At 32.7% G+C, this 14,590-nt stretch overlaps 1 protein-coding gene across 1 annotated transcript in view; it reads right to left on the bottom strand.

Annotated features, from left to right (window-relative positions):
- Positions 1-513: 513 nt before the first annotated feature.
- Positions 514-14,590, bottom strand: part of LOC134700184 (sushi, von Willebrand factor type A, EGF and pentraxin domain-containing protein 1-like) — a 28,456-nt gene continuing 14,379 nt past the window's right edge. The window contains exons 9-12 of the mRNA XM_063561548.1: positions 13,039-13,218; positions 12,160-12,339; positions 10,819-10,998; positions 514-803 (exon numbers count right to left, since the gene is read on the bottom strand). Of these exons, the coding sequence (XP_063417618.1) occupies positions 613-803; positions 10,819-10,998; positions 12,160-12,339; positions 13,039-13,218 (731 nt within the window). The 3' untranslated portion in view covers positions 514-612. The remainder of the gene's footprint in view (positions 804-10,818; positions 10,999-12,159; positions 12,340-13,038; positions 13,219-14,590) is intronic.

Here is a 14,590-nt window from a genome sequence, read left to right as displayed (position 1 = left end):
CAAAATGACAATTTTACATAAATAACAACCGACTACTAGCAGTTAACTGACATGTCAGCTCCAGACTGTAATTAAACTGATTGAAAGATTATGATTTCATCATATGGATATCAGACACAATCCTTCCCGTTAGGGGTTTAGTATCATACCATCATAACATATATGAGAAAAACATAACCCGTGTCATGCCAACAACTGTTTTTGAATAAATGTGTTTAGTTCCGTCAACAATGGTTGATTTTTTTTGTCAATATATCTTGATTGTGCCCCACTCTAGATCTTACATCTACACACGTTTCGAAAATATGAAATAAAGAAACTAATTCGACAAACTTAACTCGTCAATATAGAGTTCAACTGAAACGGATATAAGAAACAGACATTTTTATACAATGAACATAAAACAACAGCTGCAGTTGTCTTTGGTTATTATTTAATGAGATTTAAGATCAGCTATATCTAAAAGCAAAACTATGTAGAAGTTATTATTATGGAAAATACACATGAAATTCAGAATGTTTATCACTTTATTGTCTAGAATGTTCATTTGATATTCAGCTAATAAGGTAAATATCATTTTCACAGTTTATTTCAATGCACAAGGGATGGTGTTTATGGAGGGATGCATATTTTTAATAAGGCTTTGAGTGTTTTAGAAAATTTCTTCTTTTTTCCTTTGTTCGTTTTGGGCTTCTTCTTATCATAGCTTCCTTCAGAACTACGACTGTCAAATTCATCCTCCGAACTATTTTCATTTTCCATGAATTCAAAAAATATAGCACAAAGGTATTTTAAACTAATTTCTGAAAAAGAAAAAAAACACTGATAATGAATTGTATTTTTCCAGATAGAAATAAAAAGTATTACCAAAATAACTAAACTCAAAATTAAATTAATATGGAGGTCATTCGTAAAACATGTAAAATCTTACAATATTAGGCGTTCAAATTGGCAATCAACAGAAAGAAGGGGTAAAAAAACAAACGATTTACGTATTTTGACTTATTCGTTCGTTATCAGCTTACACATCAATCTGACAAGAATCCAGAAAGACAAATGTACTTAAGCTGTCAGCCCAAAAGTGGAGAAGATATTATAATAACTGTTTCGTTTAAAATGTAATAATCTAATTTTGGATGTAACGCGTCTTCTGATTGGCTGACGTTATTATGGTATCAGCCCACAGACATAATTTGGTCATGTGACCGTGACGTCATAAACATTTTTTCATGGTTTTCTACGGTTTAAAATGGAAGTCAGAATTAAATTAGTTGAAATGACTATAAAAGAGGGACGAAAGATACCCAATGGACAGTCCAACTCGTAAATCTAAAACAAACTGACAACGCCATGGCTAAAAATGAAAAAGACAAACAGAAAAACATATAATATTTTTTCTGTCTATTCGAAATAACATAAAACATGAGGTGAATACTGTTAAATAACCCGCTACGCGCGTTATTCAGTGTGTTCCACATTTTTTATGTGAGTTATTCATAGACAGAAAAAAATCCTTAAATAACGAGTGCGAATACGATCAAAGTATTAAAAAAAAAGCGGGAATATGTGGTATACGTGTCACGAAGACAACTATGTATCACGGTTCAAATGTAAACTATTATTGACATTTGTACGATACAAACCGATAACATATAGTTGCCTAAAAAAGTCACAAACATACAAAGTGTAAAATAATTATCTTAGAAAAACGAACGGCCGTCTATGTATTACAAAGTACCATAAACAAAATGACACACATGACCTTACTACAACCAACGTTACTCAAATATGTATTTTTATATAATTCTTGATCATCTATAATTATTTTGTTGTCTACAATACCATCTTGAACCTTGGGATGACATTGTCTCTTTGTCACTCATACCAATCAACTATTTTTATTTTGTAACTATTTTCCGGAAAATTATACGTTTCCTACGTATTTGGTTTATTTTTAAAAATTACTCATATTTCCGGTTAGCTGTAAACTAGTTAAGCAGCTTACCACACAAATCATGCAAATTGTGATACAAGCATGAAACTTTGTAAGAACATGCCTTTAGGTGTATGTAATCATATTAGGGGGGTAGCCACGAAAAAAGATCATCCAATCATGGCGGCCATCTTGGATTTTGGAAATGACGTATTCACAGGGAAAAGACATCATATTTATGACCGGTTGTGCTTGTATGGTATCCAAAATGTTTTAAAATGGAGTAAATCATTGTTATATAAGATAAAGTATCACTTTCGGTGAAATATCGGTCGATAACCCACTCCTGGTTTTAGGAATATCCCGAATATGACTGTTTTATAACCAGAATAATGTCAGTTGTTATATTCCACAAATCTTTGACTAATCTTCGATTGCTACATTAGGTTTGATAGGTTATAGGCCAATATATGGCGCAATTTTATTTTAATAAACCTTTTTGAGAGTGTGTGTTTTCATTGTTGTAAGACGTGGCTCGGTACTTGTCTATCCATAGTTCATATTTTTAGTTTTATTTGCAATTCTGATCGGATATTGATTTGAAGGAATTTTATCCGTATTATGAACACAATTGTTAATGATAATGTTGTTAATACATAAAATAACAAGGTCAGTGATGTTGTGTCGTTTTTGAATCCTGGCCAAAGTCCAGTGATTACAGCAGACTAACTGCTATTTGTTTTGGCAAAGCAAATTCAATGGAAATGGCCAAATGAATACGGTGAAAACAAATTCGTTGTTAAGTTCGGTGGATTACATATTGAGATGGCATGTTTTAAGGTTTTGAGTGATCTATTGCGGGATAGCGGTTGGATTGAGTCTTTATCAGAGGCAGATGTTGCATCCTCTGGGACTGCAGAATAGTTCTTGTCAAGTTCTTATACTCCTAAAACTAGACTAGCATATCAAGTAACCGCATGTGTATTGTTTGATTGACTGATGTCTGCTTATGAATCTTCTAATAACGAAGATACTAATGAATCAATAGAATTTGACAATTTTATACAATGGTGTGAAGACAGAAAAGTAGGTAGACCTCATTTTGAGTTTTGGTATTCGATTCTTGAAATTCAGCTGTTGTTTTTTTCGTGCATTCGATCATTACGAGAAGCGGATTTTGAGCTTTAAAAACAGACGTTGTCTTCCTTGGTCCCATACTTCTTTGGACTCGATCATATCAACTATGCTGATGGCTTCCTATTCATCTTCGCGATATGGCTTCATTAGAAAAAAACCCCAGATATTTACAGAGAATTTATTAAAGGTAATTTCACAGTTAAAAAATCAAATCGTGTTTTCTTAAACATGGCGATATACCAGGCTCATGAACAAAATAACGCTATTGTTAAAGGTGATGCTGGTGCTGTTGCGATGACCGAGGATCACGCAGCTTTGTGACGGTGGATGGTGGCCGGGCCAAAAATCAGTATAATGATAAGCCATGCAGTTCGAGGAATATTCGTCTAGAAGAAGGAACACAGATGATAGACATCATGACAATTCTATGTCTATGCAAAAAGATTTCACTGACAAAGTGAGAAGTCTTAAGACTGTCATGAATGATTACGGAAATCCATTTCTTGAGGATTCTGAAGATATTTACAAGATAGACAGTAAATATATTGAACAAGCAGGCACGGGGAAACTGTCACAAATTAAAAAAATTGGATGCAATCAGTATGCTGATGACTTTAGAAACAGAATGCAGAACACGGCAAGCATCTATGAGCCTATTAAGAAAAATAAGTTTTTGTTGTTCAGTCGCCAACCAAAGAAATGTTCATGTGAAACAAAAAGCAAGCTTGACCTCGCCCGAGAAGACTGCAGTTTGTTTTCAAGGCTTTTCATATCCTGTCAAAGCAAACAATGCGACTTGGAAGAGTTTTCCAGTCACGAAAATCAGAAATTTCCTCCATCTTTGTCTCAAAGTGGAAAAATCAATATTGGTGTCAAATCACAGCTAATGGAAATCCTAGAAGCTAAGGGAAATTTACCAAAAGAGGAACCTGAGACAGACATGGTAGTTGTGATGGTGCGGCTATGGTCAATTCAAGACCACCGCGTGGAACATTCACTTTTGATGAATACGCAAAAAATTCGATGTGATTTTGCCGTACATTATCCATCTTGCTTCAAAACATGCCAGAGTAGATGTTATCTATGATATTTACATAGAAAACAGTCTAAAAGCACAAACACGTAAAGCGAGGGGTGCTGGATCCAGGAAGAAAGTTGTCGGCACCAGTAAGACTCCGAAAGCTTGGTCAAGTTTCCTTCGAGTGGACAAAAACAAAACGGAATTGTTTTATTTCCTTGCCGACAAAATTTGCTCGATTCAATTTGACAAAATTATCTTTGTGACAAAAGGCGAAATTGTTATGACAAATTCTAATGATGACCATGATGATCTCAGTCCGTGTAATCACGAGGAAGCAGACACAAGGATATTTGTTCATATCAAAGGTCAGCTGCAAAAGGGTGATAATCAACTCAGACACTGTTGTAGTGGTTTTGGCGGTGTCTTTTTTCAAAACACTTCAAATAGAAAAGCTTTGGGTTGCCTTTGGAAAAGGAAAAGACCTGAGAGGGCTTTCGATTCACGAAATCAATCATGCTATTGGTCCTAAATCAGAAGTTTTGCCATTTTTTCATGCTTTTACTAGATGTGACACGGTCTCCGCTATTCATGGAAAGGGGAAGAAGTCGGCATGGCAGTCGTGGGAAATATTTGATGATGTAACCGAGGTTTTTGAAAGATTAAGTAATAAACCTGAATTGGTCAGTGACGCTGATATGGAGTTGATAGAGGCATTTGTTGTGGTTATGTACGACAGAACTACAACAAGATTTGACATCAACGAATCCAGACTTGAACTGTTTGCACGCAAACAAATACAGTATGACACCATTCCACCAACTAGAGCTGCACTGCTTGAGCATACCAAACGAGCTACATACCAAGGTGGCCATGTATGGGGACAGGCAGTCATACATGATCAACATCTACCTAGTCCTGGTGATTGGGGATGGGTTAAGGAGAACACAGATGGAAAGTGGATTCCTCATTGGACACAATTAGCAGCAATTGCTGCATCTTGTCAAGAATTACACAAATGTGGCTACAAAAAAACTTGTTCTGGTAGATGTATGTGTTACAAAGCTGGCTTTACCTGTACAACATTGTGTCCATGTAGCTGTTAAAAAACGGAATACATCGGAAAGTATCGTAGATTATTACACTGATCAAACCTCCAGCACATCTAACATAATTATCGATATACCAAACGGACATTTTTATCATATATCTATACCAATATTATTTCACTCGAGTGTACGACCTTTTTCGACCTCAACCGGAAGTGGTGATTTTTTTTTTACAATTGTTGTCTGTTTGACCTATTTTCTTATCATTTTCTTGTATTTCAAATAGTTTTCGTGACATATATAGCGTTGAAAATGGTAAGGACAGTTTTCCAATGTCAAAGATTGAGCAAAATGATGTCAATTTGAATTCAAGATGGCCGCCGTGAAAAAAATCGAAAACATGATGGCTACCCCTCTAATATGATGCAGTAATTCCTATTGGATGTCTAGGCCAAATCCCTTGCTTGTATCACAATTTGCATGATTTTGTCAAATTTCGGTACTAAGCCGCCCCACTAAACATACAAATTTAATTATTTACTTCCACAGTTAATTCGTTTTTACACATGAGATATTCAATCAAGCAACTGGATAATGATTGCAATAGCGAAGGATGTCACATACATCAATATCCCTTGATATACTGTATCACCATAATCAAAAACATAGAAAATCCGAATCATTCGACAAATTGTGATTCTCACTTCTGTCTGTACTCGTAAATTGAAAATTAAGTCAAGCTTATAAACTCCTGTCAAGCATATTCTATAGATTAGTCTAGTCCTTTTTACAACGCCTTGCTCAATTTTTTTTTCTGAAATTCAGGCCAATTGTTGTCCTACTTTTGTTTATTTATTTTGCTTTTGTTTTGTTTTCTACATTTCACATTACAGATTTTACTGCCATACATCTTTGTAATTCAAAAACAGATTTATATTGCATGAACACAGACCTTGCTATTTTTTTCAATAGTATTACAGTATCACAAGATAAGTGATATCTGATATCATCAACATCTGTTATTTATTTATGTTTCCCTTTTGTATATATGTTTTGTACATGTATGTTTTGTTTTGTACTTTATCTTGTCTATGTTTGAGTGTCCTGTTAATCAATGTATATGTCAGCTTTCGGTTTCAAAGATCTGTCCAAAGTGTACATCATGTGCTTATGTTTCACTATATATTCATTTTAAGTTTTGATAGTTTTGACTGATCAATGTTTTTAACATTAATCTGTAAATTTGTAAACTATATTATTATTCATAACATAATCCTCCCTATAATCATAAAAAATGCTTTTATCCTCAGTAGTATAATACAGTTTTTATTACTGGTTGCTGGAATTGAGCAAAATCCAGGTCCAGATCAGAGTAACAAAAAAAATTTGAAAATAGTACACAATAATGTGTGTAGTTTACTTCCTAAGTTAGATCTCATTAACAATGAACTACATGAGTATGACATTATTTGTATATCAGAATCTCATCTCGACAAGTCAATTACTGATGACCAAATTAAATTAAATGGGTTTCATAAACCTATTAGGTTAGATAGAAATAGACATGATGGAGGTGTGACCATTTATATAAAAAATAGCTTACATTTTATTATACGGAATGACATATCTGTAAGCAATCTTGAATTACTTTGGGTTGAAGTGAGGAATTGTAGTAATGAAAAATTTTTAGTTGGTGTTTTATACCGTCCCCCAAACTCAAGTTCTAATATATGGGACTTATTTAGTGAGTCAGTTGATAAAGCACTTGATTGTAATTTGCCAATTTTCCTTTGTGGTGATTTCAATTGTGATATGATGTCAAACTCAAGTAACTCTTTTAAAAAGTTACTTAACCGGTTAAACTTGGAAAATGTTGTTTGGGAGTCTACCAACTTTACAACCCAAACTGGAACTTGTATTGATTTATGTGTGACTAATCGCAAAAACTTAATTAAATCAGTAACAGTACTTACACCTATATGCAGTTCTCATTCTCCTGTTTCAGTCGAAATTTCATTTAAAACTTTTAAACAACATTCGTTTAAAAGACAAATTCGAGACTTTAAGCGGGCAGATTATGAAGGTCTTAAAAACCAGTTGAATGATACTGACTGGGATGATGTTGTTTTTAATTCAGATGATATAAATGATGTTTATACGAACTTTGTCAAAACATTTGAAAGTACTGTCAATAGATATATACCTACTAAAACTATTACAGTTAGACCAAATGATAAACCATTTATGAACAACTTGATAAGAAACAAGATAAGACATCGTAATAGAATTCACCACAAAGCGAAAACTTCAAATAACCCAGATCACTGGAAAAAATTTAGAGAAATTCGTAATGAAATTATCAGTTTAGTTAGAAAGGCAAAAGATGATTATAAGTGCAAGCTGACATCACAACTTATTGACAAAAATATTCCTCCTGGTAAATGGTGGCGCATTGCCAAGTCTATATCAAATTTTACTAAAAATAGAGATTCCCCCCCTTTTTTGGAAAATGATGGCCAAATTTTTATTCATCCATTGGACAAGTCAGAGATCTTGAACAATCATTTTGCTGATATAGCTAATATTGATATAGAACCAGAAATTCCTGATAATAATGAGCCTCCTCCATGTCGTTTAAACAAATTTGTCATCACTGAGAAAGAAATTTTAGACCAGTTAAAAATTTTGAATGTTAATAAACCAGCTGGACCTGATGGTATCAGTCCTAGAATTTTAAAAGAGGTTGCTAGCTTTATTTCTAAACCATTGACTAAGTTATTTAATATGTCTCTATCAGTTAAACAGGTTCCACTGTTATGGAAAATTGCACATGTTAATCCTATCTTTAAAGGAAAGGGTAGTCCACATTCAGCTCTAAACTATCGTCCAATATCTGTTACTAGTATTGTTTGTAAGATTATGGAAAAAGTTTTATTTAAACATTTGTATAATTATATGAGGAGTAATAACCTTTTGTCAAAGTTTCAATCTGGATTCCAACCAGGTGATTCTACTGTTAATCAGTTAATCGAAATATATCATAAAATTATTAGTAATATGGATAGTGGAAGGGATGTTAGGTTTGTATTTTGTGATGTATCTAGAGCTTTCGATAAAGTTTGGCATAAAGGGCTTTTATTTAAACTGAAACAATCTGGCTTAAATGACCAGCTCTTATCGTGGATAGAAAGTTATCTTTCGGATCGTCAACAAAAGGTAGTTTCAGAAGGCTTTTCGTCAACTCTAAGAAGTGTACATGCAGGTGTCCCCCAGGGATCAGTTTTGGGACCCTTTCTGTTTCTTGTTTATATAAATGATATAGTTAATGACATTGCTAATGATATTAGACTTTTTGCAGATGACACCTCTTTATTTGTCATAGTAGATGATGATCATGATGTAGCAGCCACTTCTTTAACTAATGACTTAGATGTTATCTCAAATTGGGCAAAATCATGGGCTGTTCAATTTAACTCTAAGAAAACTAAAAATATTGTATTTACTAGAAGGGAAAGGGAGCATCCACCTGTATTTTTTGGGATAAATGGTGAAGAGGTTGAGAAAATAAATATTCACTGTCATCTTGGGATAACATTTCAGTCATCAGCTTCATGGCATACACATATTGATATTATTTATAAAAAAGCATGCTCTCGTCTTTCTGTGCTTCGCCAAGTTAAGCACTTATTAGATAGGAGTTCACTTATCCGTATTTATTATGCTTTTATTAGACCTATATTAGAATATGGTGATGTTATTTGGGGCAATTGTTCCCAGCATGAGACTGAGCTCCTTGAAAATATTCAGATAGAAGCTGCTAGAATTATTACAGGATTACGACGTAATTCCTCCAGACAAAAACTTTATATTGAATTAGGTTTAGAAACTCTGGAGAATAGACGTAATAAACATAAGCTTATACTATTCTATAAAATATTAAATGGGATGACACCTGCATACTTATATGAGTTAATCCAGCCATATCTTCCCAGACAAACCCCTTATACTTTGAGGAATGAAAATAACACTTTTCACCCGCCTCTTGCTAGAACTAGCTCTTATTTTAATAGTTTCATTCCTTCCACTATAAGACTTTGGAATAGTCTTCCTTTGAGCTTACAAAAGTCACCAAGTTTGGGTATATTTAGAAGTGGACTGGATAAGTTTTATAGGACTGGTGATATATTTAAACCTTTCAACTATGGGATAAGGAAACTTAATATAAGTCATTGTCAACTCAGAAATAATGCTAGCAACCTTAAATCTCATTTATTTAATCAGTTCTTATCTGAGAACACTTTTTGCACAAACTGTAACCATCCTGTTGAGGATAACAAACATTTCTTTTTTATTTGCCCTAAGTATAATGATGTAAGACAGATCCTTCTTGATTCCATTTACTCCATTGTTGATAATGTTGACATAAATATTGAATTACTACTTTTTGGAAACAGATTATTAACATATGATATGAATATTGCTATTTTTAAATCTGTTCAGAAATATATCAGTGACACTCAACGTTTTGTTTGAAACTTACTTAATTTTTGTTTCATCTAGTTTTATTTTTTATTTTTTTATTTTTTGTTCTACTCTCCAACGTTAATTCATTTATTCCACTAAGCAAGCTTAGTGTCTCCTTCAAGCCATATATATATTTCTAATGACTTATAAAGGATATTTGCATGTTTCAAGGTAATTTAAATAACTGATGATTAATTGCCTATATATTTATTTATACTTTGCATTTATTAAGTAACACTGTTAACATATTTTGCTGTGTGTGCCCACAAGTAGCATGCATGTTCCACTAAATTGCATTATTTTAAATACAGTTGTTGTATAAATTGAATCATACCTTGTACATGTATTATGGAGAGAGCTTTTATAGGCTGTGCCTGTTGCTCAATCCTTTTCATATCTTAATGAATAAAATATGTTTAAAATCAAAATACAACCAACGAATTACAGGCTCATGTAACAGGACATGCAGGTAAAGAACATAGGGGATGATGCATGTTTGTAAGCGATATATTAAAAATGTTAAACATTCCTTAAACTGGGACAGTGGTGTAACAGTGGGACATAAATACATGCTGTAAAAATCAGTCACAATGGGTTTGCCTGATGAAAGTGGCACCTTGTAAGATTGATTCGTGTTATATGCTTTTACGAATAGGAGTCTACTGACAGAATATGTTTAATCTATATTTTGGGACAAAGTTTATCGACAAAATTTTAGTTTTTCATCCCAACCAGAACACATTATACACCGAATCGACTTGTGTTTGTTTTAAAATTCTTAATATTGCTCGCTTAGCAGAAAAAACGAAAAACCACATTTGAAGCCATCTGATCTGACAGGATATTGAAGACACGACCTTCAGCATTTTATGCTATCACACGTTCACGTGATCACTGATGCTCTATCTTCCCACATAGTGGCACGTGATTGTTTTTCATACAATGTCTTATATATCGGTCTTGCTTGATTATGTTACGATCGTAAAATGTTATATAGTTAATTCTGAGTCGGTTTAAATATCAAATGTACCGTGTAATTATGCTTTTGATTTAATTTGTTGATGAACTTATCCTACCAGAAGAAATTTTGTTTATCTACTAGAATATTAAATTCAAGGATGTAATTTTTGAATAATTTTATCCAAGGGTATACTCACTACAAACTGGAGGATGTCCACTCCATGTTCCGTCAGCTTGACATGAACGTTTGAGATCACCAGATATTACTTCATATCCAGTTATACAAGTGTAAGTTATTGTATCTCTGAAAATGTAGCTTGAATGCGTTTTTTCTTTAGTAAACTGACCATTTCCTGGATCTGCACAACTAACTGGCACTAATATGATGGAGAGAAAATAACAAGTAAAATTCATATCATTTATTAATACTTGGAGACAAGTGTTGAATTGAGCAATCAACAGGCAGATCTAAAACCCTAATTTTAATTTAAAAGTCAAACCGTGTTCGTCAATGTGAACTTTACATGTTAAAATAGCATGATTCCAGTTTGATTTGTTTGATCTTTTTTTTAAGGAATCATATTTGTCATTATGAGGAAAATGTCATCTTAATATTCCATTCAACTGTTATTATATATAATCTAGTCCCGAAGCACTACATTGACAAATTCAACCCGACTTACATCAACTCCTATAAACATCGGCAAGGGGGAAGGCAGACAGCAGTCGAATTCTGCATGGCTACTAGACACTTTCCGTCATTATTTTCAATGTGTGTTCTTACAAACAAAAATAAATGTTCGGAAATTTAGCTAGGAAATTGAAACATTCTCGTTGTTATATATCTATACATTGATAAGTCGAAAGTAAATCCGCCTGACATACCAACCCAGAGGTCATCATACCAATAGCAAGAAGGAAATAACAGCCCAACAGAAATACTAAACTGCAACAAAACAAATGCCATAATACATAATAACTGACTAGTTAATAACAGCTTATACATGTTATATACTCCTGACTTTAATAATGACATTTGAGGGAAACCAAGTGGGTTAAAACATGGTGTAATGGTTAGCTTCACCCTCGACTTATATGACTTATTTAAATATACTGTTAAATAACAACATAAAGTAGCAGGAATAAAATCAATGCAAAAAAACACAAGGTAGAAAAATACATAAATAAATAATATAAATATACATTACAACATGCAGACCAACGAATTGTTAAGTGATACTCGTTTTCTTTTGATAATAGTGTAAGTGGATGTTCATGTTTACCTTTATTGTATCGTTGCTTAATGTTTGTTACGTTTTTATGGAAACCGGTAAATTCGCCCTCAACCTCATAAGACCATCAATTAATCTTCAATAAAGCGGGAAAATTACATCCCTAAACTAAATTGAACGTCTGTCCTTGCATTGTTTAGTGTATCTGGATAATGAAAATTGTGTGCGTTTAAACTTTACATTGAAAAAAAATCAACAGAAATGAGATCAATTACTTACTACAGTTCAAGAAAAAAAAATACATACCACAAACTGGGGAACTTCCACACCATGTTCCGTCATCTTGACATGTACGTTCGAGGTCACCAGACTGAACTTCATATCCAGGAATACAAGAGTAAGTTATTGATTCCATATAATTGTAGCTTCCGTCGGAAGGGCCTGTTGCAAACTCTACTGTTACGGGAACTACACAAACAATTTGGGCTGAAAAATGAGAACACAAGTAGCATTAAAACATTTATTTAAAAGCTTGCAGCAAATGTGTATTAACTGTTTTAATCAGTAATATGATTGTTACAGTGGTTTAATTTCAAAACTACCACTAAGTCATTGTGTTCATTCAGCTTACACAAATTTAAAAAAAACAGCAAATATGCGGTTTCTTTTTATTTTTGTTATACGTTTTCGGAGTCAATGATCACAACTGTACAACATATACCATTTGTAATTTCATAGTGGTGTAGTAACGTAAATGTAGATATGTTGTTTAGTTCCATTATAATACCATATGAACATCAATTTAACAAATTGTATAATTTTGCTCTACTCATCTCATTATGTAGATTTAAAATTCAACCACCACAATGTTGTGTCAGTTAATTTGTTTTATAAATATTGATGTTGGTTGAATATCAATCTGTGAAAATTTTAGTTGTATCACTAATTGTCATCGCCACATTATCATGAAATGTTCCTGAAAGAAAATTGTTAGGCGCAGACAATCAGAGGGAATGCTTCCTTTCAAAACACCATGTATTGAAAAGACACATTCATTGTTTTATTGACCGCAGATTAAATTGAAGTTTGTTTTTGTTAGCAGAGACCTGAATAATTTTACGAACTTTTATATAATGATTCAAGCGTTATTATAGTGAAACTAAAAATGTGAATACAAATACACACTACAAACTAGAGGACTCCCGCTCCATGTTTTGTCTTTAAGACATATACGTTCTAGGTTACCAGATTGCACGTCGTAGCCTGTGTTACAAGAATAAGTTATCTTATCGAGGTAATTGTAGCGTCCGTCAGCTGGTCCTGTTGCAAAATATACAGTGTTGGGAACTATACAGACTATCGGGGCTGAAAGATAATAACCTAATTTTAAATCAACCAATTATTGAATAGCTGGCCGCAAATTAAGTTTGTATTTACTTTTTTCATCAGCAAAGGGTATTTATAAAGGCTTATGTTTCAAATCAACCATTCAATTACCGTGTTAATAAATCTGGCACAAATGTGTAAATACTTCAGCAATCCAGCATAGTTTGTTATATCTCAGTATTTTTTTTAAATAATACATCATGAAATGACAAAATATACCATTTTCCCAAGTTTTCGTTTGAATCGGCAGGAATAAGTGTTTTTAATGTTAGATGTCGTTTCATTTTAATTCATTTTATATTTAGTTTATCCTTTTTACATCTTAATGATTTTGTACTTAAAGTATGTACTGCTATTGTTTTATTAAAATTACGTGTTTTCGTCATTGTTAGAATAATTTAAGCATACAAGCATATATCATGTATATGTTAATCTTTTGGTCTAACATTTGTGTTTGTTGCAAAACAAGATTCAACCGAAAAAGCTGTTGTTGCATCGATTAAAATACATATGAAATCATGATGTTAGTTTCATAACATTTTGAGAAAAATTTAGGTTTCGATAATTATTTCAATTGAGAATCTGTCATGTCCATATTAAAAAACTAATTAGAATTTTTCACGAATAAATTCTTTTTTAATCACTAAATTACTAACTGAAATACCAAATACAACAAGTAATATATGTGATATATGTACAAGGAATTTTAAAGATGTTTACGTACACGCTTGTTGCAATTGTCCAAGTATTAATGCACAGCGAGAAGTCTGGTGGGACATTTTAAGTGACAATTTTCCAGTGCAGCTTTACTGTGAATTAAACATGTATGACGCCGAAATCCTGTTTCAAATGTTACTCGGTCGAAAACCACTGACAATTTTTTCAAGTATAGATGAATCGGTTCAATTTCTCAAGCTGTGTCATGCACATGTTATTCAGTGTGTAGCAGAATATAGTCGATCTCTTAGACAGTGTTATTAGATGTGTCAATACACGAGGTGTCAATACATGATGTGTCACTGCAGTTATACCTTAAATATTGCTTTTATAGACTATTTATATATCATCTTTTGTGTATTTACCTTATACTTTGCTAATATACTAATAGTTTGTGTGTAATTATGTTGTAACGTTTGCTTATATTCATTAATTGTATGTTCATTGAATCTCATTTATGAGGAATTAAAGATATGAATGAATGTCCATATTAAAAAACTAATTAGAATTTTTCACGAATATCTTACGATTTTGTAGGAATGTTTCCTTTCAACATTTTTTAAAAGTATTAAAAAACTGGTTCTTGTTTCACTGGCTGCTGATTTTATCTTTGTTCAAAAGTTATTTCTTAATG

This window comes from Mytilus trossulus, unplaced genomic scaffold, assembly GCF_036588685.1.
Source record: "Mytilus trossulus isolate FHL-02 unplaced genomic scaffold, PNRI_Mtr1.1.1.hap1 h1tg000128l__unscaffolded, whole genome shotgun sequence".
Lineage (NCBI taxonomy): Eukaryota > Metazoa > Mollusca > Bivalvia > Mytilida > Mytilidae > Mytilus > Mytilus trossulus.
This window is presented reverse-complemented; position numbering and strand designations above follow the sequence as displayed.